The 27,162-nt window shown below is 38.6% G+C and overlaps 1 protein-coding gene across 2 annotated transcripts; it reads left to right on the forward strand.

The window, feature by feature from the left end:
* Positions 1-284: 284 nt before the first annotated feature.
* HSPH1 (heat shock protein family H (Hsp110) member 1) lies at positions 285-24,851 on the forward strand. Of its 2 annotated transcripts, XM_074914570.1 has the most exons (18): positions 285-502; positions 1,313-1,370; positions 4,514-4,654; positions 6,423-6,545; positions 7,727-7,826; positions 10,678-10,811; positions 11,337-11,581; positions 12,497-12,725; positions 13,634-13,740; positions 15,088-15,221; positions 17,174-17,379; positions 18,166-18,297; positions 19,006-19,143; positions 19,564-19,689; positions 20,220-20,327; positions 20,433-20,552; positions 21,747-21,908; positions 22,435-24,850. In XM_074914570.1, exons 1-18 carry the CDS (start codon positions 396-398, stop codon positions 22,633-22,635), a joined length of 2,571 nt encoding a protein of 856 aa, XP_074770671.1. In that variant the 5' UTR covers positions 285-395; the 3' UTR covers positions 22,636-24,850. The 2 variants fall into 2 exon arrangements, with proteins under 2 accessions (XP_074770671.1, XP_074770681.1); XM_074914580.1 differs by lacking the exon at positions 18,166-18,297 and having other exon boundaries at positions 22,435-24,851.
* Positions 24,852-27,162: the final 2,311 nt, after the last annotated feature.

Genomic DNA, 27,162 nt, shown 5'->3' on the forward strand with positions numbered 1-27,162 from the left:
CGCGGCCGGCCCGCGCTCCCCTCCCCGCCCCGCCGCTCCCGCTCGGCCGCCCCCTGCCCGCCCCGCCCCGCCTCCTCCCCTCGCGGGGTTGGCGGCGTCCGAGGTCGCCATGGGAACGGCTTGCGTCACCCGGCCCCGGCCCCGCTGATTGGCAGGAATTGTTCGAGAACGCCGCCGAAGGCGGAAGCGGAAGCCGCACGTGGAGCCGGTGAGTGGTTGTCGCAGTTTCTGGAAACTTCGTCTCATTGTCATATTTAAAGCGGCGGTGCCGGTTCCCCTCCTTTCCCCTCCCGCCTGCGCACGGGGCCGCCGCGCGCGCGGTACCGGGACCGGCGGCTGCAGTGCCGGGAGCGAGCCGGGCAGGGCGGGGGCCTCCCCCCGGCGGCGGGGCGGCCATGGCCGTGGTGGGCTTTGACCTGGGCTTCCAGAGCTGCTACATCGCCGTGGCGCGGGCCGGCGGCATCGAGACCGTCGCCAACGAGTTCAGCGACCGGTGCACGCCGTGAGTGAGGAGCGCCGGGGCGGCGGGGTCCTGCACAGGCGGGGGGGCAGGCAGGAGCCGGTCCGTGGCTGGCGGGGGGCCCGCGCTGGAAGCCTCGGTGTGGTGGGGGGTGTCGCTGTGTGGGGCCCGCGCGGCCCCCGGTGCTCGCCGCCTCCTCGCGGGCTCCTGGGAGGCTGCCGGGGGGCGCGGGGCCGGGCGGTGTTCTGCTGCGTGTCCCTGTGTGTCCCCATGTCCCCCCCACTCGAGACGGGGTCGGAGCGTGTCCTGCCGGCACCGGCGGGGAAATGAAGGCCGGCCCGCGGCGGGGAGCCTCTCGGCTAATGGTGCGGCAGGCTGGGAAAGCCGGCGGCTGCCAGGGGAACCCCCGTCAAGGGCAGCCTGGTTTAAACGGAACACGGGGACACCACAGAGGCACACGCGCTCTCTGCCGTGGGGTGCGCTCTTGTAACTGCCGCGGGGCTGCTGCTCTTTAGCCTGGAGTCAGATTAGAAAGCCTCCGGCTCAAAGCAGAGGAGTTAGTTACAAACTTAAGAGAAGCTAAACACAGATGGGTGGGATGTAGTCTGGGTGAGAGCTCGTAATTGTAATTACCGTGTTTAGCTGTTCGGATAAACCATGGTGAAAAGTCCTGGATTCGAGCCAAGACTTGAAGGTGGATGAGAGTCTTATTGCAGTGTTTTACCGCAAGCCGGAAGAATGGCACTTCAACAGAAGGACTTCGGTGCTTGCAGTAGTAGAAGATGAATCCGTGACAGTTCTCAGTTGGTTTTATTGTCAATACTGAGTTAATTAGCCCGTTGTGCTTTTCAGATCGGTGGTTTCGTTTGGATCCAAAAACAGAGCTATTGGTGTCTCGGCTAAAAACCAGGTAGGTCATTTCCTGGCGTTTCTGCATAACAGTAAATCGGCCAGTGCAAACTGTTCAGGTACCAGTGGCTGTAAAGAGTTGGCTCTCTGTAGTTAAAACTGAGCAACTTCATTTTCCTTGTTAAGCTTTTTATTTTAGAAATGCTGCACTATGCTGCCATGCTTGCTTCAGAGAAATGCAGAATGTTTTTCTTAGAACGTTACTGCTCTCTCTTTCATTAATGGTAATATTTTCCAGTTGAACATGTTCTTTTTCTAACAACTTTGGGTCATGGGGTTTCTTTTCCTAATGGTTGCATATAGAATTTTCCTTGCACTTGAAGGAAAACATTTTAAATGCAGTGTAGAGTATCTAAAAATTAGAGGTAAAGGAATAGTCTTGGCTCAGATTCTTAAAGCTTTTTAGGTACCTTACTACTTTTGGTTTCACCAAAAGGTAAATGCCGGTAATTTTGGAGACAAAAGTCCTAAGCTGTTTTCTTTTTTTATTGAGGTGCTCTGAAAGATTGGATGTTTTCTTTGTTAAAGTAGTATTTTCAACTGAGAAGGAGAGCTTAGTTTTGACAAATCTTAGAATTATTGTGTTGTAGGTTGTTACATAACTGGCGCTGGTGGAGACTAAGCATGCAGCCTCCGCTGGCCTGTGCATATCTCCCATGTAGTAAAAGGACTGCAGTGGGTTTCCATGGAGAGAGCACTAAAGATGACTTTTCTTCCTTACTGTAATAGCTCCCCTCTTAATTTTGAACTGCCAAGGCAATACAAATAGGTTACATGTTCACAAGCACACATACACTTTCAAATACAGGCTAACAGTTGGAGTAATAAAGGAAGTACATGTTTGTGTTTTTTCCTTAAATTTCATTTTAGCATTGCTTGTTTATTTGACTGCTTCCACTGTTTCAAGTTGGAAACTGGTAAGATTATCAGTGTGCAGAAATGAGTTGTTACTCAAAACAGCAAGTGATCTGAATCCTATGTAGTCTCACATGAGTTTTAATATTGTTAAGTTATTCCAGTAAACGTTCTTGAAAATGTGAAGTAAGCTGAAAGTGAAGTAGATTCTGTCTCTTGAATTACATTTAAAAGCATATATTTGCAGTGATGAGCAGCTGTGACTTCAGACTAACCTTTGTAATATGTTACTATATTGAATCCTTCATGTTTGGTTGTCCTAGCAGTTGAAGCTAAGTATTTTTGCTGGAAGAAAAGTATGTGATGATTAAATGCTCTGAAATCTTTTATCACTTTATTTCTCTTGCTGTAAGTGGTCCAGTTTGGCTGACTACCTGAGGTATAAATTGGATTTGTTTTGTAAATGTAGAAGTTTCTCAACATGGACAACTGAATTATATTTTCAATGTCCTAGCGTGTAGTAGCTACTTAAATCAAGGAATAAAATGATCCCTTCCATTTGAAATAGTTTCTTAGTTCAGAAAAACAACAACAAAAAACCCCAAACCCCCAAGCAAAAGTAACACAACACCCCCCCCCCCCCCCCCCCCCCAAAAAAAAAACCCCAAACTAAACCAAACCCAAAGTCAAAAAAAAAGGTTTTGGCTGGTGACTTCACAATGTGATAATGTGTGTGAGAGGTCATAATACTCAGAAGTGCTATCCCTAACACTTGAGGAGCTGCTGTTGAAGGGAATTTTCAGAGACTTCGTGTTTCTTTTAGGTAAGTCTGATAGCACTGGAGATGAGAGCAGAATTTAGTTAACAGACCATAATTCTCAGCTTTCTTAATTGTGACTAAGCAGGAAGATATTAAAACATGCTACAGACCTAATGGCATACAATTACTCTAAAAATATCTTAAGATTGTTCTCTTAGAAAAGGCTCTGAGGTTAATTCTAAATTAGGCTGTAAAGCTACCAGAGTGTTTGTGCTTCTCTGCTCACTGCATGGTAATAATTTTTTGCTTCTACGTTCTTCAGCAATACAGTTGTGAATTACGTAGCATTCAAGTACTCTGAAGTTATGGCTGTACAAATAAATGAGACCATGTCGGGAAACGATCTTGGACACAGGAGCCTAAATACTCTATTGCATTAAAGTACTGGAATAGTTCCTGGCATGATTTTTGAACTCGGTGCTCTTACTAATAATTACTGAGCCCTGTTTGGTGGTTTAGAATAAACCAAGAGTGATTCCCAGTAGGGAATTTGGGTGTGACATCTTTCCACACACAGAGTGCTCTGAAAGTTACTGTTTAATATGGCCTACTTCTTTTGTTAGGGAGCTTTTCTGTTGGAGAACTGTCATAGTTGCATAGTTTTCTAGTGTAAGATGTAGCTCAAGTTCTTCAAATCCATGATGGAATATTTTGCATGCAATAAGAAACTGATGATTTCCTTTGAGGGTAGTGAATGCTAGAAATCTTCCTCAGTATGCTTGTCATTTGAGTTGGTATCATGCAATTTCTTGATGCCTGCTTAAATCTATTCTGGAGAGAACAATGCACTTCTGTGGTTTGTCTCCAATAGAATAGGATTCATTCTACTCTGAGGTGCTTGTAATATCTCTTTTAGTCTGGTCTAGTTGTCTAATTTTTTTCTGTTCTGGAGCAAGATTTAGTGTGGCTGATAGGTGAACATGAACAGGGAAATGATGTGGGTTAAAAGTAGCTCTGGAAAAATAGTACTGAAGTCTATGGGAGACTTAATCAGCTTGAAACTTGGTAGCTGTGAAAACAGTTGTTGCATGTAATATAATGGGGTTTAAAGTGAACAGCTGGAGGTGAGGTGGCTGGGATTGGAGTGCCAGTTTACAAGCATTGCAACTACTTGTGAAACTGGCTTCAGTCTTTGAATTCTGTCTAAATTAGCTGACTAAAGTACTGGGCACTATAGGTCTGTTATTGCTCACCTTATTGATTCAAGGTTTTGGAGATACTTTTATAATCTTTGTAATAATTAAAATATGATGGTCTGTAAGTATATATGTCCCTGACTCATATAATTTTCTGTAGTAATGAACTGATATAAAGTACCAGATTGTAAATTACTACAGGTATTACAGAAGCAGATGTGACGAGTGAGCAGTTGTCTTAAAACCTGACTGATGCTTGGGGACATACAAACAGCACTGAGCATTGCAGATCAGTTAAGAATGGGTTTCTAAATATCCTGTCTTTCTTTACAGCAAATTACTCATGCCCACAACACAGTATCGAACTTCAAGAGATTCCATGGCCGTGCATTTAATGATTCTTTTGTTCAGAAGGAAAAAGAAAAGTTGAGCTATGATTTGGTTCCTATGAAGAATGGTGGAGTTGGAGTAAAGGTAAATTTATGGTGTATCTTTCTGGGTTTTATAGCTAAATGTAAAAGTTTACATTTCAACACCTAGTCATGAAAATATAGAATTACCCTAAAGATTTTCTTTTAACCTTTCAGTTAAGTAGAGCTCTTGTATTAATAGACAGCTTCATCTTTAAATAGTGGATATTAACTATCAAATTAAGGTTCATTTGCAAGTAATTGCTGAAATGTGATCTTCCCTGTTGGCAAATTGCACATCCAGCTCAAACATACCGGCAGAAAAACTGTTAAGATAATTATGAGGTCATGTGGTTTTATTTCAAAGTATTAACCTTTCTGTCACTCTTGTGTGGAATGCATTGTGACAGTCTTAATTACGAGGTTACAAATTCTTTATAAAATAGTAGGAACTTTTTTTTAGAATAATTGCTATAAATGAGTGATGTGCTCATCTTTAGTGGACTGCCTGGTATAAGTTACTTTCAACAGATGTTCAAAAGCAGTTTGCACCACATTGCAGGCTTGACTCTTGCTTACGTTTCATGGGATTTGCTGATACAATGTCAGCTTTTCCTAGAATAGGTGCAGTTAATAACTTTGTATTCGTTTACAGAAGTATATAAAAATACTGATCATGCTGGCATAAGAGATGATGCTGCTTCACTAATGAGGACCCTAGCTTGGGGCTGTGTATTTAGTTTGCTGCTTTTCTCTATACCTTGAACTGGTGCCTTAGAACTTAAGTATAGATCAGGTCTAGGTAATAGATTACAGAAGAGATTAGAAAGCATTCTGACTTGAAGAGTAGTCAAGCATTACAAAAGAGGAGATGATTTTTCTGATTATCTGTTAAATCTCACAAGTCACAAATATAAATTCAAACATAAATTAATGTTTTCCTTTAATTACAGGATGTGTAGGAGTTTTACTTTATGAGAAAGTGTAGTATTGGGAGAACAGTGCTACTTTGTATTTCTCCTTTGTTCCTCAGGCTATTTGGAGAACGAATTAGTGGGTTTTTTTTCTATTTAACTGTGGTTTAAAAGTTTTAAGAATTGATTTAGGAAGTAACATTCAGTAAGACTGGGATGTTTTGAGAACAATTTTTCTATTAAAACTGAGGTGTGTGATTTTTTTTTTTTTTTTTTTTTTCCCCAAATTGGACAATGTGAATAAAAGGCGAGTGCTGCTTTCACTTCATTGTTGCCATTTATTCTGTTACACAGGAAAATGGTGGCTCAAGAATAATTTCTTGGTAAAGGAGCAACAAATCAAGCTTCTGCAAAGCTTCATCTTAAGTTTTTAGTTGTTTTATGTGCATAGGTGAACTGTTGTTGCACAGTTCTTTCTTTTGGAGACTTCACATATTTGAGCAGAAGCATAAAAATGTTAGGGGGAAAATACTCAGCAAGTAATTCTGGACTCTTTTGCAGTTGGCAACAGTTTGAAAGTTGACAGCTGCTTTTACTTTTTTGGCATAATGCTGGGTGACCATGTCTAGCTTCAGTCACATTTTAGACTTGTGTCACTTCTTAAATCCCTTCGTAGGCACTTCCTTCATTTACAGAGTTGATACAGTTATTGATGTTTTAAGTCTGTGAAAATGGAATTATTGCTTTGTAGATACTCAACTGGAAAATAAAATTGTAAAGTGAAGTTCTATAATGAAATAACTAAGCATGTCATGACTGAGAGAGCATTAATCACCGGTGTATTAAAAAACATTAAATGTAAGTAATTTTTCCTCCAGTCGAATTAATGGAATTATTTTACATATTTCTTCTATCCAGGTCATGTACATGGATGAGGAGCACATCTTCAGTGTCGAACAGATATCAGCCATGTTATTGACTAAATTAAAGGAGACTGCAGAGAGTAACCTGAAAAAGCCAGTAACAGACTGTGTTATTTCTGTAAGTAATTGTAGTGCTCAGGAACATTATGTCTTTTAACTTCAGCTATTGAGGGCATTTTGTTTCTATTCGTGTAGAGTGAAAAAGAACACTGCATAAGCGCTTACAAAGGGGTTATTCCTAACTAGTTTTAGAACTTTTGGCTTCAGAGAAATTTCAGGGCTGCTTCCATATTCTAGACCCTGACCCACTTCATGAACTCATTCTTTTGGAGATATCTGAACTTTTGAACCCAGAACACTTCTCGGATCCAGATATACACCCTTCTGCTGCATCTCGTTTCTATGACTAAGTGCACTAATTATTCATTGAAGACACCTTTGTTTATCAAAGTTTGCCCTCTGACGGCTGAGAACCTTAGTTTCTGTCCTGTTTATGTTCATCCTCTGTCAGTTAACTTTTTTTCAATTCATGACTGCACAGAAAATGACCTCAGGTAAGAACAGTCATTCCATTGCAAAGCCTGAGTATAAAATAACATCTGTCTCCATGTTGTCAATGACTCTGAACAAGTCTGTCTCACATTACATCTAGGAATATTTAGTTATGTTATTAGAAGAGTTTGTTTCCAGTCGATACCTGTAAAGTTAGTGTCTTCTAATAATGCCATTTCTGTCCCGGAGGATATCAGAGCTCACTGTCCAACACCAATGCTAGAGATCTGTAACAGATTTTCAACAATGTATTCCTTCAGAATCTCTTACCACTTCTTGCCTAAAGTAATTTTGGATAAAAACAGATTCTCTTTATTCATTATACTTTATTTCTTTGCACCTCTCACATCTATAATATTGCTGTACTTTTTTTGCTCTTTATTGGACAGGAGTACATCTACTAATTCTGATGAAGGTTATTCCATGTTGCTGTCTCCATAATACTCAGTTTCATATTTTGCACCAAAAATTAAGCTTCCTAGCATTTGTATACAAGTAGCTGATTTGTTTCTTGCTAGTTTGTGCTCATGTAAGGTAGCTGATGGTTGTTCAATCAAGCCAAGATAGAATTAAACAGAATGTTTGAAATCTTGATTCAGTACAGTAGTTGCATGTTAGAAGACTTGCAGTGAGCAAGCATCTTCCTCAAAGAGGAGGAATAGGTGCAATTTTTAAATGAATACTTTCAGATAAACAGTGTGATGTCTTATTGTCTGGAAATAAATTCCCATTCTAACCTTTCTTCAGGTTCCATCATTTTTCACGGATGCTGAAAGAAGGTCACTTCTGGATGCAGCTCAGATTGTTGGATTAAATTGTCTTAGATTAATGAATGACATGACAGCAGGTAAGTAGAATAAAACAACAGTTTCTGCAAATGAAAGGTGTGATAGAGGGTGCATTTAGTTACTCTAAGAAACAGGCCTGACTTGAAGAATCAGACATGAGACATAAATGTTCTAAAAACTTGTTGCTCTTCTCTTGATCTGCAGTCTTTCATTTTAATGTCTTCTGTGTGAAGGGGTAGAAGAGATGAAGCTTTAGTGATAGTTATCTCCCTGAGTACTATCTCCTTTGCTAATCTGTTTGGAACTCTAAGTTGGTAGAATGAAGAGTTTATTTGGTCTTTCTTAGAACAAACATTGTTACCCTGTCTTCCTGCATTTTTCTGTTTGTGTTTGAGAGCATTTGTTCCACTTTTTTAAATGGCATAATAATTAGCCCTTATTTTGTGGGGGAAGGATTGGAAAGTAGAGGTCTGTACCAGGAGGTAATTGCTTTCCTGTTCCTGCTGCCCACACTAGTTAGATAAGTAGGGAAGAGTTTACTTTAGGAGAATGTTCCACGTGAGCGTGTTTAGTGTACACTGGCTGGATTCATGCTTTTGAATTTTATATTTTATTTTTTTAAGGAGTAAAGCAGTCTTAAATATGCATTGGTGGAGTAACATCTTAAAATGTTTTTCCAGAATCATTCAGATGAGTATCTACATGGTAATGTGTAGGATTTCTAGTAAACATAGTTGTTCCATCAATATTATGATCTTTACATTGAACACTATGTATTTGCACCTAATGAAGAGGAAATGTGACAGTATCATTGCAAAAGCCATAGGTGCATGATTCTGCCATATAAACAAAGAATTAAGCTAAAGCTAGATAAGAGTGCTACAGAGAACATGTGGTAGTGTGAATTCTTAAACTGGGTAAGTGTGGACCCCATAGTAGGTACACTGTCCCATGTGCCTGGATTCTTCTGAGTTACAAGGTTTGTACATCTTTAGGGTGACTGGAGAGAGGAGGAGCAAGTATAAAATCCAACCCTCTATTTTTAACCTTCAAATTCCGTTTTCAAAATGTTTATGAAGAAACTGTATCAGAAAGAAAAAAAGTTAGGTTAGCACTCAAAGTGTTTGCCAACCTTAGCAGTCAAAAGAGAGTATCTCTCCAACCCCCTTCTGTATCAAAGCAAAAGTAATCCTTCACACCCAATTCAGAGGTGCCCTCTCATGATGGGGTGATAGAAGCCAACCAAAAAAGGCACTGTCACTTCCTTTCTGTATTGCAACAGCCATGCAAGAACCTTGAGAGCTTTTCAGGACTTTTTAGCAAGGATCTTTGGAAGCTTTGTAATTGAATGAACGGTCCCCAGAAAAGCAGACAGATCTTTCATCCCCTTAGCAGCACCAGCAGCCTTTATTTACTGTGTAGCACATAGCATTTCTAATTTTGTTTTCTTTACCTTGTAAGCCCTAATAAGTAATGTCCAAGTTTTTCTAAAATTTTAAATGTAAGAACCTTTTATTGTATCTTTGGGGAAGGGGTCCAGAGGTGTAATGCAGAAAAGAAAAATAATGGTTTAAGTTTTTTTTTTAAACAAAAGGCAAATTCTGTTATGATTTATCAAGTTTTATTCATAAATTTATTTTTAGCTTGGAAAAAAGGGCAACGTGTTCAGTCTGCTCAAATACAAATGTTATGTGAATGAACAGATCAGTACACTATTTCAGTCAAACCTAGATCTCAAGGATATAACAAATACATCTTGGTTTTTTGTTTTAATTAACCACGTCTTAATGACTGCTTGTGAGAGGGATTGAGTAGGAGGGATTGAGTGCTGTTATGGGTTTTTATAGACCCCAAAGAATCCACACAGATGAGAGTGGTGCACCAACTGCAGGGGAACTTCATTAGACACCAGAATCCATAAATGTCAAGTCTCTGGGCAGTGGAAAATTTGCCTGTCCTTGTTTCAGATGGTCTGGAGCTTCTGCTATTTATGTGGGAGAGTCAGTGTCCCTTTCACTCAAAGTGAGAGAATGTCAGTGTGAATATAAAACATTGCTCTTCAGAGCACATATTCCCAGCCCTCCTTACTACTTTCTCTAATGCTGTAATTCTCTTGCCTGATAATCTGTTTAGTGTCCTGGCTGTTATCTTAATCTTGGAATTTTTTCATCATACACAAATCTACGTTCTTGCACATTCTATCTCATCCCAAAATCTTAGCCTTTCCTATGTAACCATGTAGTCAAGACTATCTGGGATTTTATTTATCTTTAATTATGGTATCAGCCTTTTGCCTAGCTGTGATATGGCTACCCATCCAGAATGAATGCTGCTGCAAAACTGTGTTGTCTCCTTTGTCTTCATCATCCTGTATTTACATGTCCCACTGGCTTCTGTTCTACACTTTTGATGCACTTCACAAACTGTCCCTGCCTGATATTCTATATAGACTGAGATTCTTCCCTTTTGCAGCCTCTGCTGACCATTTACACTATTCTTGGACAAAACCTTCATGCCTGGGAGATACTCCTTGTAAATACAAAAGTGGATTTGGGTCTTATCATAAAGACGCTCTGTGCTTTTGATTACTATACAAAGCAAAAAAAAAAAGAGTTCTGAATAAACAGACCAAAAGTACAAAACCCCTGAACAGGGTTGTTGCTTCTTAGTTTTGTGTGCTTAAATGCTTAGGTAGCATATACATGACTGAGGGAAGATGTTTTGCTTCTTGGATCCTACATCACCTATTAATGGAATAAAGCTTTCATGTAGGTCAGGTTTTGCATAGATATATGTCTTTATTTGTCTTGCTGCTCTTGATCACTCGGCTTAATATTCACAGGGATGTGATGGCATGTGATTGGCGACTCACTAGAGATTGCATTGATAATATGACACTTATTTTTGCAGTGGCTCTGAATTACGGAATTTATAAACAAGACCTTCCAGCTCCTGAAGAGAAGCCACGGATAGTTGTGTTTGTTGATATGGGACATTCTGCATTTCAAGTATCAGCCTGTGCATTCAACAAGAGTAAACTAAAGGTAGTAAGATAAAATGAAAATAAAAAGGTTGATCAGACATGAATCAAATAGCCTGTGAACCTGACTTATTTTTAAAATTCTGAAATAATTTAATGCATGGGAAGTGGCAGTGAGTCAAAAGGTGAAGATTTTTTATCAGTGTCCTTAATTTCATTAGGGTAGTTTCAAATAGAGGCTGCAAATTCCTTGCAATAGACCAATACAAGATATATACTATAACTGCTTTGATTTAGTTTGTTTTATTTAAATGATTGTGTGTATGGATTAAAATTGTGAATGCTTAGGATTGTCACCTAGTTACATAGTTTCACTTCCACTGTGAAAGTGAAGGCAGTTTTTGTCTGATGTGAATTGAAAAGTGAAGAGCAGTTTTTGCCTGATTGAAGTACTTGGGCCTGTGCATTGGAAGATAGGCTGACTTGTCTCCAGCCTTTTTTGAATAACAGACTGCTGATATTGGAAGACTGCTATTCCATTTGATCTTTACTGAGTGCAAGACTGAATAATTGTGTTCTTTTAAACCAGGTACTTGGCACAGCATTTGACCCTTTCCTAGGTGGAAGGAACTTTGATGGAAAGCTAGTAGATTACTTTTGTGCAGAAATAAAATCAAAGTACAAACTGGATCCAAAAGCAAAAGTTCGAGCTCTTCTTCGTCTGTATCAGGAATGTGAGAAGCTGAAAAAACTAATGAGTTCAAATAGCACAGACATTCCCCTAAATATTGAGTGTTTCATGAATGATACTGATGTGTCTGGAAAAATGAACAGGTGAGTTTGTACAAGACAGGCAGTTGCTTTGGTGGCTTTATTTCTTAAACAAGTGTCTCTGTCCATGTTTGAAAGAAACTACTGTGCTAAAATTAAGCACAAGTGCTGAATAGCTGTGGCATTTTTGTAATGTTAGAATAACTAAGGCTGTGAAATATACTGTTCAGATACCTGAGCAACATTTCAGTGTAATAATATATGCATAAGAAGTTTGGATTCTTTTTGTAGAATGACACATCCTTAAAACCATGGATTGATGCATGCAAACCAGACCCAAGGGGTTGGCTGCATATTTAGGCCTCCTGCATATTTTAGGTAACCTAAATCCCATACTGCTCTTAAGATAGCAACAATTGGAACTTTGTTCCTTTTTTCTGTTCTTACTGTACTGTGGATATTGAGAGAAACGGAGGACAGAGAAGGTGTTTATTACGCATAACTTGATTGTGGCCTGAGGATAAATGAAGTCTGTGTGTGTGTCTGTCTTGCACACACTCAGAGGCACAACTTAGTTTGCGGTCACTGTTAGTCCTGTAACTACTGTCAAGAGGGCGGTGGGGTGGCTTTTTTCTTCCCTTCAGTATTTAGGCAACTAGTTTTTCATTGTAAAGGAAGTATCAATGTCTTCTGTATTCTTATCTGTACTCTTTGCTGAGAGGCAAATACATAGCTCCTGCCCAAATAGCACTATAGTTAGTACCTTTTATCCTATTTATCAGCACAGGAAAATCTGTAAGCAGCTGTTCATGTACTACCTTGTCTATGGTTGTCACTTCTGCCTACTCACAGGGCCTTGGCTTCAAGTCTCTTTGCAGTGTAGTTAACAAACCTGGTCAGCATCGGTAGAAACAAGAATACCAGGAAATCCTAATGGTGGGACAGGCATTCTTTGGTTAATTCTGTTTCTTTCCTTAGGTCACAATTTGAAGAACTGTGTGCTGACCTGCTGCAAAGGATAGAGATGCCTCTCCTTTCATTAATGGAACAAACACAACTGAAAGTGGAAGATGTAACTGCTGTAGAGATTGTGGGAGGAGCAACCCGCATTCCTGCTGTCAAAGAGAGGATTGCTAAATTCTTTGGCAAGGATGTCAGTACAACACTGAATGCAGATGAAGCCATAGCTAGGGGTTGTGCTCTGCAGGTATAGTACTGGCACACTTGATAAACTTAAGTACTCTCAAGCAATGTAACTTCTGTGAAGAATTAGACAAGCATTTATGAGAAATGACAGAAGTGGTCCATTTTAAATTACACATACATGTTCACTGGGTCTTTTTATGGAACTATGCTGTTTAAAAAGTCCAGAGTATTCCTTTGTGGTGCAGTACTTTGCTAGAAGTTCTGATGTTGGGTGTATTCTGTAAGCAGCCCACTCCTCTAAAGGACAGGATCTAGGGATCTTTAATGAGAAATTTAAGTCGCTGTCAAGCTGAGGGAAGAGATATTTTTAATCAGCAAAATGTGTGAGAAGTATTTATGGAGAGCCCAAAACTACAATTTTGCTTTTTTTGATATCCAACTTTCCATCCATATGAAACAGACTTTTACTCTATTTCCCCTCCACATATATTACACTTTCCAACTAGTGAACTATATTTTACAGGCAAACCACTCATTTTGCCTTCTTCCTTTTCTCCCTTTAGTTATTCTCTTAGTCACCCTCTCTTCTTTGACCTGTTTCTTTACCCCATCTTGCTAATTGCTTTACATCACTAGCAATCAGTTGTCTCCAGGGAAAGAAGCAGGGACCTGTAGGATAAAACTACTTCTTTTAGGACTAAGTAATGCAGCACTTCCATTCTTTACAGTCCTGATGTTTGTTTAGACTGTTACCTTTTTTTTGGAGGTTACAGTAAGAATAAGGCCAAAAGTCCCACTTCTATATGAGATTCCTGTTTTCTTATACTCTACTAAAATCAAGCTTTTTGCCTAGCTCTGTTTTAGTAAAGTCAACACAGTTCATCCTTGTTTAAAAATGTTTAGCTGTCTTGGCAGGTGGAGTAGAACAGTTAATTAACTTTAATGCATGTCTGTTTTGTTTTTTTTTAGTGTGCAATTCTTTCTCCAGCTTTTAAAGTGAGAGAATTTTCTGTGACAGATGCTACACCATTCCCAATATCTTTGTTGTGGAACACAGAAGCAGAGGACACTGAAGGGTACGTAGCTCAAACTACAGTTCTGTGAAGCTTTTGGCCTTCGTGAATCAAGGATAATGTTCTTGGTTGCATTTAAATTAGAATCTTGGCATTCTGATGCAGAAAACCCATAGGCTGTGTACCAGAGATGGTTGACAATGGAGGTTGTGTAAAGGCATGCATTGAAATTTTAACCATAACTCTTCATATGTTAAAAAATAAAGATTAAAAAAAAGCTGTGATTGAGTGAGTTAACAACCAATATCTTGTCTTGCATTGCACTTATCTGTTGTCAAGTTTTGGTATACAAAACGAACTAGAGCTGTTGGATCCTGATTCCACTTTCCTTCCTGTCTTTTTTTTAATTCAAGGTGTTCCTAACACCTATCTGGTTTCTTGTTTTAGTAGGAACATTATGCACTATGTAAATATCACAAGTTTACATGGATGCCATTTGTCTGGCTGAAAACAGAAGCAAGGATTTAACTCTTAAGGTTTTGTAAGAGCAATTTCTTGCAATTGTGGTGTTTTAAGACCTATTGCTATTAACTGCCACGTCTGTGGGAAATGCAGTTGCTGTCTAGGATGTACAGAGGTCCTAGTTAAACTTCTGGGAGGTTTTAAGTTCTAGAGGGATCTGTTCATACCTTCTCATTCTTTATAATTCGGCCTTTTCTTTTTTAGTCTGTCTTCTGTGGAGATGTAGAACCTAATTGTTCTGTCACATGCTTCTGAGCAACCTATGGGTTCACATTCTAGGTGAAGCTCTTATTTTCTCACATTTGGGTTATTAGATGAGATCCTTACATAGTTAGGAGACAAAACTTAGTTGGAAATTAGGATCAGTCTGGTGTAATAGCAGACAGACCCTAGAGGAAGAACATAAAATAAAGCTGGTTGTCTTTCTGTCATATCAAGGAATGAATAATAATCTGGTGTCAGGGTTCTCAACTGAGCCACAGAAAGTAAATGAGTAAGGAATTAACAGGGCTATAATTAGCCTTTTGAGAGTAACTGAGGAAGGGTGCAAATTATGATTTAAATTATGCTATTCCAAGCTCAGAATAATGTCTTTGCAGGAAACAAATTTTGGAGGTCTGCTGATAGTCTGTCACTGAATTGCCGCCTACACCTGAACTTATTTGCTTCTGAGACTCAAAATTAGTGGAATAGGACAATTTCCCATTACAGCAGAGAACAGTATTTTTTTTTTCATTGCAGTACAGTAGTGAGGTATCTTTCTTGGAATTGTTCAGAAGGATAAATGTGTCAAAACATGGTGATGTTTCTCTGAAGAGTTCTGACCCTAGATCAAAGTCTTTCAGCTCAAGTACTCTGCTAAAAGTGATGTTTTTTTCTTAATTATAGGGTTCATGAGGTCTTCAGCAAAAATCATGCAACACCTTTCTCCAAGGTTCTTACCTTCTATAGGAAAGGTCCATTTGAGCTGGAAGCTTTCTATTCTGATCCTAATGGAGTCCCATATCCTGAGTCAAAAATTGGTAAGTAATTGTCCTGGAAGTGGTGGTGTCTCACATTGTGTGGTCTTAAATCAGTTCTGTAACTGTTGTGTTACACTATGGTTACAATGTATACATTTAGGGTTTTGTGTCTGAAGGACTCAACTCTCACTTCTCCCGTTTCATAGGTAACTGATTTGGATTTTTAAAATTTTTCTAGCTTCTAAAGTTGCTTCAGTCCAGTGAAGAAGTGAGGGAAAACTGTAGCCAAATGCCCAGTACTAAATTGCGGCTATCACTGCAAAAGATAACTTTTTAACTTTCATATTTTTCCTGCTTATCACTAAAGCAAGCTAGGAATACTTGAAAAATAAATATCTCCTGCATATTAAAAAACCTAAAACATGTTTTGATTAGCTGTTTGCTGTGTTTTCCTATACTTTTTGTGTTTGACATAATGGTGAATAAGTTTTAATCAAGGCAGCCTGAAATAGTGGCAGCTACAAGACTACAGTATTGATTTGAATTGTAACATTTATAAGCAGCTCTTTGATCCTTCTTGACAAATTACAACATTGACAGTGTTAACACAAAGAATTTATGGTGTGGTTTGTTAGTAAAAGATTGTGATGGTAAAGACAGGCCAATTAAATAATTGCCAATTAAATAATTGAGTTCTAAGCAGGTAGTTAAATGTTGTATGTTTGCATATAAAATTAAGTTAAAGCTATTACTAGTTGTCAAGTAATATCTTGGTTTTGTTAGAAAGCTCAACTTTTTTTTTTCCCAGAATGGTAGAGGAAATGACAAATCTTGGTTAAGTATTTGATAATAAGCTGTCCTGTTGGTTAACAATACACTTAAAATACAGTATCACCAGAACTGTAGTGTTAAAGATAAGCTTTATAAAAATTCTTTAAAATAGGTGGGAGAATACCTAGGACAAAAAAATCTCCATCTGGTTTACCAATATTTCAGCTAATATGTAATGCACTACAAAGGTACCAAAAACTGTTATCATAACAGGAAGCATCAGTTATTTTCTCTACTTTGAAGCAAATTATGTGGTTGTTTCACTGAGAGTCGAAGTTCAAATACCATATGCCTTAAAACCCAGCACAGTATTTTGTAGTTACAGAAACATCAGACTTCCTTTCTTGTTAACTCTTATCATAAAGACTGATAGTGGGGTTTGTGAGTTCAATTTATATGGCTTTAACAAATGAGAAGGTGTTTAACTGCTCTTCCACAAACTGGTAAGAAGAGAACTGAAAATCAGACTGGTTTCAGTTCACTCCTTGATTAACTCTGCTCAGAACAGAACTGTTAGCAGTAATGGGTGAGTCAGTAGTTCTGATGAGATTATCAAAAGGGTGGACAGGTCACAACTTTGCTGTTGCTGGATTTACAAGAGAGGGGGAATTGCATTCTCTAGCCTGTGAAGTAGGCAGGTAAAACCTTGTATGGTTGTGGTTCAGCTCTGTTCGTGAAGGAATGGCATGTGGGTGTCAGGGGATGTGTGTGTGAAGATGTGTAGCCAGTCTGTGATGAAATCAGTGAACTTTTACTTTGCAGCTATACAAGCATTGTAATCTCCAAGTCACTGGTTTGGTGATACACATATAACCATGTAGTAGGCAGGAAAAATACATATGCTCTTAAAGTCAAGGAGATCTGGCTATTCATTTACTGTTAAACTAGATGTCTGTCTTAGTTTCACAATGCTTGTTTCGGGTATTACAGGAGTTACAAAACAGTTACATTCTGCTCTAGGGTAAAAGGTAATGGCAGATTTACATGGATGTTAGAAGCTGAAAAGACCACTTGTACAACTACTGTTTCTATGTTGGGCAGTAGCTTGTATTAAAAAGACACCACTTAACATTGCCATAATGTGTTCTCTGTGAGAAGGGGTGGCGTTCTCCTGGCTCTGTAATATCACCTATTTAATTCCACTGTGTGAGTAGTGATTCTTGTGATTCTTTTGTTTTCAGGTAGGTATGTTATCCAGAATGTGGCAGCCCAGAAAGATGGAGAGAAGTCTAAAGTCAAAGTGAAAGTCCGTGTCAATACTCATGGCATTTTCAGCGTGTCCACTGCATCCATGGTAGAACCAGTTAAAAGTGAAGAGAGTGAAGATGTTGGTGTTGAGACTGAAGTGGAATCTCAGGACCAGAGGCCTATTGAAAACTCAAGTGATGTAAGTTGACCTTTCTTGTGTGAATGTCCTTACTAATGGAAGCGTGTTCTGCTGTTACATACTCTGGAATAAAAATGCCTTCTAAGGAAGAAACTGAGGTTAATTTTGAGATTTGTATAGCTGTCAGGAAATATAAAGTCTTTATAAGAACAGGAGAAAATTTGTGCTATCTCAAAACTGTGGATTTCAAAATCAAGTATTGGGTGAAGTGCCAAATAGCAGCAGGTGGGTTGCTTGAGGATGGGGTTTCTTACAGCTGCTATAGCTATCAGTGTTCCAAATGAGAAAACTTGGTTTGGATTATTAGTCATTCATGTTCTCTGTGTTAAAAGGATTTGTGTGTAATCCTTTGTATTAGTAAACTTTTCTGAAACTCTTTGTGAAAGGGAAAACTGGATTGTGTTCTACAGCATTGAAGCAGGGGGGGAACTGGGGAATAATGCAGCGTAGTTATGGTGTACATAGTGTTTTAATAGTATTGAGGGGAGAAAAAACTTAAAATCTATGACTCAATAAATTAAAAGCCACTTTTTGTGAGAAAGTGTTAGCGTGCTCACACACACACGTGAGTATTACATAGCAAGCCTGGCACTGGTAGCATTTTCACCAAGTCTTTCTGAACTGACACCTAGTCTGTATCTGTTAAAGCACATTTCTGCGTATGTACAGAATGCTTTGTAGGGCACTTAATACAGTATGTATGTCAGAAGTGAAGTGCCCTATAACTTTTACTAAATACAAGTACATAGGCTTTCTACGTCCTTTGTGCCTGGGCTTTCATTTCAGAAAAATATCCAGCAAGAGAACAGTGAGGCTGGAACGCAGTCCCAGGTACAAACTGATGGTCAGCAAGCATCACAGTCTCCCCCTTCATCAGAACCTTCCTCTGAAGAAAACAAAATCCCAGATGTCAAGAAAGTGAGTGACCCTTTAACTCTGAAAATGTTGTGCTCTATAATGGTGGCTTTTAAAATGGTAACATATTCCAGGAAGAAGTAAGGAACTTGGTTCTCAGAACCTGTTTTAGTTTTTATGCCTTTGTGTGATGCTTTTGCAAACTCTATATAAAAAGAATTCCTGCAAGAAGTCTTGATCTACCACTTCCCTGTCCTTATGCAGTTTTTGGGTTGCAGATGTTTCAGTTTGTTTTAACAGCTGTTAGAGGCCAAACTTAGTGGGTCTGCTGAAAGAAGCTGGGGTCAGGAATTCATAAACCTAAGAGGAAATAATCTATGTGAAAAACATATGCCTTCATGGTATTGTCAGTAGTTTGCTCTTTCATCTGTATAGGATGAAAAATGTGTTGGGTTAAATTCTTACCACTGTCAGCATCACTAGTGAAGTGCTAAGCTACAGATAGGCATTTCTGAGAAAGCTGGAAATACACCATATGTCTGAGAAACGTTATTCCTGCAGCTCAGTACTTACTGTCCATAAAATAGGATGTAAGAAGACTACAATAGGAGGTGGAATCCCTGAAAGGAAAGTGCCTCACAAGTATATTTTGAAGATTCTGAGAGAACACAGAAAATCTCTGCATGTTCTTTCTGTGAATGTTTCTTTCATCATAGTGCTACTTCATCAGGAGGAGGTCAGGAAAATGATCTTTTCTTCTCTCCAACTCAGACAAATGAGAAGAAGGGTGATCAGCCCCCAGAAGCTAAAAAACCCAAGATAAAAGTGAAGAATGTGGAACTACCTATTGAAGCTAATTTGGTCTGGCAGTTAGGAAAAGATCTCCTTAATATGTATATTGAAACAGAGGTGAGTTGGTGTGGTTTAGACTGCTTTCTTGATTGCAGTTGTTAACCATTGATCTGCTTTTTAAGGCAACCTCTGATATTTTACTGTAACCCTGGAGTGTGGACTTAATTTACAGTGAACTAATATACAGTCCAACTTTAACACATAACTGACAGATGATAATCAGAAAGATTGAAGTGCTGTTTATAGCAATAATATCAGAGCACTGATCTATGGAATGTCATCACAGATTGGTTCAAGCTGTTGTAATCTAGAGATTTGCAACCCATTTCTTCAGGTGAGTCCACTGTGTAGCCATGAGACCTTCAACAGTTATGTGAGCCAAGGCCTCTGGAAGATTACCATGTTTTACAGGAGCTGTGCTATGTAGCATGCTGTCTGAACATAGGCATTTTTAAATTGTTTTTTGTGCTTATGCAGGGAAAGATGATTATGCAAGATAAACTGGAGAAAGAAAGAAATGATGCGAAGAATGCAGTGGAGGAATATGTGTATGAGTTCAGGGACAAGTTGTCTGGACCATATGAAAAGTTTGTTTGTGAAAAGGTAAGTTATCATTTTAGGAGCTTCTCTGAAAATACTGATACCAAATATCTATCTTGTATTCCTTGGTCAAGCTTTCTCATAGCCACCCTGGAAATAGCTGAAAACTAACTCATTTGAATGATGGCTGGGACTGATTCAGAATTAGGTTCATGTTTAGAAAATAGTACATATCCCTGAAAATAAATGTTGTCACAAAGGGAGTAAAGTTTTGTTTCCAGATAAAGTTGGTGACTAGGAGGGGAAGCTGTGTTCATAACCACAAACATAAATTAAAGATGCACCCCAAGCACTGGCCTAATCAAGGGCAAAAGATTGTAAATGCTGCCTATGTTCTAGATGCGTGTTTCTCAGTTCAGAAGCTGGTGTGGTTTAAGTGACTTCTTTAGGTAAAAGCTGCAGTAGAGAAATGTAATTTTTATGTAGGAGTCTTAAGAATTAATCTGCATATTTACCAGTGTCCTGTCACTGCAAGACACAGTCAATTGGTGCATATTTTGGTTTTTGACATGTTGAATTATATTGACATGTAGGATCTGCAGGGATTCTCTGCGCTCCTAACAGAGACGGAAGGCTGGCTGTATGAAGAGGGTGAGGATGAAGCTAAGCAGGTGTATGTAAACAAGTTAGAGGATTTAAAGGTAGGTCCGTTAGTATGCCCAAAATGCACAATTTCCAAAATACCACACAAAACAACGTTAATGGTATTAATGAATTGCATAACACATAGGAATTGCTTTTTCTAGAAATTAGGTACTCCAATTGAAATGCGCTATCAAGAAGCAGAAGAACGACCAAAACTGTTAGAAGAATTGGAACACAGGCTCCAGTATTATGCTACAATAGCTGGGGAATTCAGGAATAAAGTAAGTGGCCTCAGAGTACCTTTCTCTTTACCACATAGTGTTTCACCGAGGCTCACCAGCTGGCAGAGGCTTCAAATTCACTCTCAGATGAGCTGCAATCTACTGTTATATAGGTCACAAATTTAACACTGCAAATGTTTCCCAGTGCTCAAAAGATCTCTCACAGTATATAATTTCTTCAGTTGCTTGGTACTTCTGGATGTTTTCAGGCCAAAAAAGACATATTTATAAAGAGTGAGGGTTAGTCTGTGGTCTAATTCTTGATCTTCTAAAAGTTAATCTGTGTGGGTTTGTTTTTGGTTGTTTTTTTTTTTTTTTTTTTTTTTGGGAAGTGTGCTCTTCCACTTCTGTTGGGAACAAGAATTGTGCTATGGTGAGAAGCATTAGTGTAAAAGCTTCTCAGGATAACCTTAAAACATCCAGCTTTGTTATATACAGATTTTTGTGGGTTTTTTTCCTATTGGTACTTGAAGATTACTTTCTTGATAATCATTCCTGTCTATTGAAAATTTACTTCTTGGGTTTCAACTTAAAGAGCTCTAATAGGGCAGTTCACAACACTCATGCTAATCCAGTTTGAGACTTGCATCAGAAACAATTATTTCCTCACAGCTATAGATCACAAAATTAAGTGAAGTCATTCAGTAGTATTACAGTCTTGAAATAACTAGCATGATTGAAAATAGTACATTTAAGACTTGAATTAATATTTAGAATTCTTAGCTAAAATCATAGGTTGTGTTGCTGGGTAGGTCATTCTCCTGGTATCAGCTATTGGTGTAGCTGGCATTGTAGGGAATGCACCTAAAGTTGAACAACTCTGATCCTTTCCCTTCCTGTGTACAGCAGAATTGCACTGTCTGTACTACCTTGGGCTCTCCAGGAGGAAGGAGACAGTTTTCTTTTTTTATCAGCTCTCTTAAGAACTTGTCATATTTCATTGCATGACCTGTTTGAAGCCTTTATTCCCTCTGTGAATTAAGTTTTGTATTTGATTATTGGGCAAAGAAAGCTTTATTATGACGTCTGTATTTCTTGTTGCGTCTTCCTGCAAGAAGATCTGGCTTGTTGCCATCTATTTTGTAAATCAGTCAAGATTAGAAATTGTAAATAATTGGGATAGTTTTGTTGACATAAATTGATGACACTAAACTTGACATTATTAACTAATACAAAATTTTTGTGTTTGGACAGGATGAGAAATACATTCATATTGATGAAATGGAAATGATGAAAGTAGAGAAGTGTGTTAGTGAAGTGGTAGAGTGGATGAATAATGCTGTGAGTGCACAGGCTAAGAAGAGCTTAGATCAGGATCCGGCTGTGCATTCCAGTGAAATTAAGGGAAAACTACAGGTAAGTACAGTAAGAAACTAAGTTTAGAGGCTGGTGCTAAAGCTAGACTGATATCTGTCCCCCTCCCTCCCCCAATTTCATCTTACTGTTCCAGAGTTCTCTAAAAGGTAATTAGATTGTATGGACAGAAAGAGATTCAGTAGAAAGCAGAGGAACTGTACTATACTGTAAACAATTCTATGCAGCTTATTGACATTTTATGTCTTTCGGTCACCTTAAACTTAGGTTGTTTTTTGGTGTTACTTGTAGGCACAAAATAGTCCTGAAAAAAACCTCATGTGAAATCCAAAATATTAAGTTCAAGAACTTTGCCCACCAAACTTCAGAAAGTAGACCAGTTAATTTATTTCAGGATACAATAAATACTTGTCAGTCCAGACTCAGTGAAATACAGAAGCAAGTTTCAAACAGTTTTGAACACAGGACTCTTCACACTAGTGAAGCTGGTGTGTCCGATAGATAGATAGATAGATAGATAGATAGATAGATAGATAGATATTGACTGCATCTTTTCCCTTTCTTTTAGGAATTAAACAATGTCTGTGAGCCTGTTGTGACACAACCAAAACCAAAAGTTGACTCTCCTAAGGAAGAAAACCCATTAAATGAACAGAGTGATTATAAAACTGAAGATATGGGAGATGATGACAAAAATTCTGAAAAGCCTCAACAGAATGGCGAATGTCATCCAAGTGATCAAAACACCATTAGCATGGACTTGGACTAAACCACTACACTTCCAGCAAGTTATTTCATCCCATGACAGAAGATATTTTTGCTGTCATATGTGGTGGGGGTGGGAATGCATTGTTTTGGGAACTATTTATATTTTTTTCTTAAGACTTGTCTGGGGTATGTTGTGTTATGGGAGGAAGAATAGTAATAGTGTTGGTCATGACTATCCTAAAAGGAAAATTGCCTTGGTAACTTTCAGATTCCTGTGGAATTGTGAGTTCATACTAAGCTTCTGTGCAGTATTTAACCATTTGCATCACTAAAGATGAAAAGAAGCTCTTGCTCTGAAGTATACTGCTCCTTCAAAAGGTTATAATCGAAACCTTCGTAGGCATTTGTAGATGCCAAGGTAGTTTTCTTTCGTCTGGACATCTAATTGGGTATGTCAATAAAAAGCCAGTGTCTGTCCCGTTCATAAGGACTTCCCAGGAGAAATCCTTCTGTTGTAAGGTTTTTGATTCTTGCAATCCAAAGCACTTATCAGATAATAAGATGGTGAAATGTGTTAGTAGCATGCAGAAACACTTACGTTTCATCCCTTGCTAAACAATACATTTTTCATGTGGGGTACATAAAATGAAGGAAATGCTAATTCTGTTAGTGTTACTGTGAAGCTTATCTAATGAGCTTTAAAATAAAGTTCATTTTACTGGTATCTCCTGGCTTGTTGGGTTTAGCTGTTTTCAGTACTTCTGGTGTAAGTGTTGCCCTTTTCATGGTTTGTGACAGACCACTACTTTATGTTCCTGCACACAAGAGTCAAAGTCTTAAAACTCTCACACTTAGCACGGAACAGTTGTGCAGTGAGTTGGAAGTAACTCAACTGCTTAATGAGTATTCTTTGCCCCAAGGGTTGAACCTGACAGAACCTGGAAATTTTAACAGATGTTAAGGTATAGGACAAAATTTGTAACACACAGAACACTATAGCTTAGAGACAGTAATCTGCAGTTCAGAATAAGATGTTAAAACCTGACTGAATACTTAGGCCAGGCTCTGCTGCCTTTTGTTGCAGACTAAACTGAAATAATAAAATGAGATTTGAGCCCATTCTGCTGAGCAAAAGTGGCTCTGGTTAGACCTTGGTAAAGGTTTTAAAACTTCAGAATTCCTCTCAAATTGCTTTAGTCTATTGAAGAAGCTTATTTTTAGGTACTTGGAGCAGGGGAGGATGCTGAAAGACACTTTGTATCCTCTGCTTTATAGATTACACTAGGGAATCGGGCACCTGAAGTACTAAGGGAAGGATTTTTCTTGGAAGCATATTTCAAAGGGTGTTACCTCTACTGCTGCATTGGAGCACAGACCCTGTATATAAGCATGTGGCACCAGGTGCTGTGTCACTAAATGCAAAATGTTTTTTTAAAATAGTGTGGATCCAGTGGTATTTTGTCAGCAACAAAACCAAAAGGAGAAAAGAGAAATTAGTCCCACTAGAGCTGTGGAGGAGGGATTATGGGTGAGAGGATTGGTGCTTTCCAGGGCCAACTAATCCTACTCATGGCAAGTGTTGCTACTTTTAGCAACACTTGAGTCTTCTCACAGCCTGGGGCAGGAGAGTGCAGTGTGTGCAGCTTTCCACAGTAGTGTCTGATTTTTCTTCATTAGGTGCAAGCAACTGTATTATCAAAATGCAGATCCCTGTTACTGGCTGCTCTCAGCTGCCTGTTCTTTACCTCTGCTGATCCATTAGCCAACTGTGTATGGTAGGCAACACGAAGAATACTTTGATTGTTACCCATCCTTTTCCTAGAGGTAAAGAATAGGAAGTCAGAGCAGACTTCAAAACCATGTTTGCAGTGTGGAAGAATACTTCTGTGTTGGTATCAGTAGGGTGGTAGCATCAAGGGTTAAGTTTTCATAAGACTATTGCTTGCTTAGGTTATTGCTGAAATGTAAATTATGGTTCTAGTACCATGGAAGATAAGAATTTACATTGCAAAATCAAATACCATAGCAGGAAGCTTAGCTTGATCAGGGTAAAACATTGTAGAGACATTTAAAGTAGAACTCTGTCAGAACATCTAGTCCTGGATCTACAAAAAGAAGCTTTGCTGGCCCTAGAGTGAGGGACTATCATGTATTCAGTTACCTCTATAGAAGATACTGCTCTAATTTTCCTCTAATGAACCTTCATAAAAGAAGTCTGCACAGAGAACAGACAAATCTGTTAGGCTTTTTTTTTTTAGATTTCTGGAACATTAGCTATTTCATAACAGATAATTGCATGGTAAGTGATTGATCCCTTATGATTAAGTGGCTTATTTAAGTTCTTACAGTGCTTGTGCTTTAACCTGGGGGGGGGTGGGGAATGAACGCAGGAAGCAGTGATTCAACTTTTCCTCTTCTCCCCTCCCCCGATTTAATGAATTTCTTGCTTTCTAATTTACCTTTTACCAGACACATGTGAAAATCATGGGTGTATATTTCCACTTTGATCTCAGTCAGCCATAGGGAGGTGAGGATGCTCAGGGTGGCAGTTTCCTTCATGCTGCAGCATACCAGAAGAGCACTCAGCAGCACAAGGCACAGACTGCTGGCCAGTTTAATCATACTGGCATGGGGATGTAGTAGCCTTACTGTGTTACTGACTTAATATTGCACAAAGGTTTGATTTATTTTTTTTTTTTTTTTTCCCTTCCAAAAGAAGAGAACTTGATTACTCTAAAACAGCTTTTGAAATTCTATTGATGGAGTATTTTGGATAGTGTGAGTTAAGTTGTTACATTTACTTACAGCATGCTTCTCAAAGTTCCACGTTGTACCTAAGTCTTTACATATGTTTTGCTATAGTGACATTACTAACAAGGAGAATTTGCATTGGTGTTCAATGTATTTTTATTTTTGAGGTACAGGTTTTTTTCAAGCTGTGTTCTGAAATTCTTTGGACTCCACTTCTTTTGAAGATTCTAGAAGAGGGTCTAATAAATACACTTATTTCTTATCCAGAAATCTGTGTGAAGTATACCAGGAGGCCAAATTCCCACTAAAAATGTTTAAGGATGTGAGTGGAAATAACTCAAAAAGCACTTACTCAGGGGGCCTTATTGGGTCATTATATTAACCTTAGTTACTTATATAATATTCCTTAACTGTCATTATCTTCCTGACATAAGAGTTGTGAATTAACTCCGTCTTTAAAATAAAGTTTATAGCTTACAACACATATCGAATTGCCTGAAATTCAGTCTTTCTGTAATTCTGAATCTTGGATAATTCAAAGTTATGTAAAATACATGACACTTATCAGAACTGTTGTATTTTACTGTACTGTTATGTTTTTTACAAAAGGTTTAGTGGAACTAAAAATTGAGAAATTATGCACAGTCTGAGAAATTATTTTTTAAAATCTAATTTTTAAGTATTTTAAGCCACTAAGACCTTAGAACCACAAAAAGATAGGGGCAAATAAAAGAAAGGTAAAATCTTAAGTTTACTTTTATCTACTGTATAACCTCTCATACAGGTTTGATCTTGAATGTTTTGATAGACTAGGAGTGGGTAGGCTTACTGCTATTAAAGTTCAAATGATGCATTTTAACACTTGGTCAGGTATCTTGTGACAGTGAAATGTTCCTTTCATTCTTTACTGCTTCTCCAAATTTTGTGGTAGGTTTTACTTTCTTCATGGATGTATATGATGAAAATGATGTAGCCAGGATCTCTCTGGAATACCAAATAAGGGTGCTGCATATGTAATGAAGTTTTCATTTGTCAGATGATAGTCTAAGACATCTCATGCCAAATTTCATCCTTTTTGTTCCTGTTTTTTCCAGGAGGCATGAGTGGAAACCTCCCAAGGCTCAGCTTGGCCAAAGGTCCTGGGGCTGGGTGGGAGGGAGGGAAGGTAAACGTGTGAAGAGGTGCACAAGGAGGACTCATCTCAAAGCTCAGGGTAATACCATCTGTAAAGCTGGTAGGAAGTCTTCCGTTGATTTCTGGGAAGAGGAGGAGCAGAAAGCAGGATCACAACATACACATAACAGAAAGCTCAAACAAAAAGGTGTCCCTGTTTTAAACAAGCTCTGAAGGAAGGAGGGACTTTTGAAGCTTTGCTTTGCTTTGACTGATCTTTGGCTCCTGGCTCTTCATTCATATGAATTAAGACTACTGGTTCTTTTAACTCTGTAGATGATGATACTGGATTGCCATGTGATTTACTGAATTTGAGTGGAGGTTTTAACTTCTCTGTTGCAGCTGAGCACCTGATTACCAGAGTATCTGCTGCTCTGGTACAGAATGTTTGTGTCCTATGCATATATTTCTGTATCTCCCTGTGATTAAGCCACAGCACAGCTCTTTGAAAATATTCCAAAAATAGATATGTTTATGTAACCTTCCAAATCAGATGTTATTTATTCCATGGACCTTTATCAATCACCCAAAGTGGTATTGATTTCTGTGGATGCTAATTCAGATAGCTTTTATCTGATATTCAGAAGTGGTGAAAGATACAAAAGTGCATAGAAGAAAATGGGATTTAAGTTTAACATTTCCACAGTGTTTTGTTTTTATTAAA

The sequence above is a fragment of the Athene noctua genome, chromosome 1, assembly GCF_965140245.1.
Source record: "Athene noctua chromosome 1, bAthNoc1.hap1.1, whole genome shotgun sequence".
NCBI lineage: Eukaryota > Metazoa > Chordata > Aves > Strigiformes > Strigidae > Athene > Athene noctua.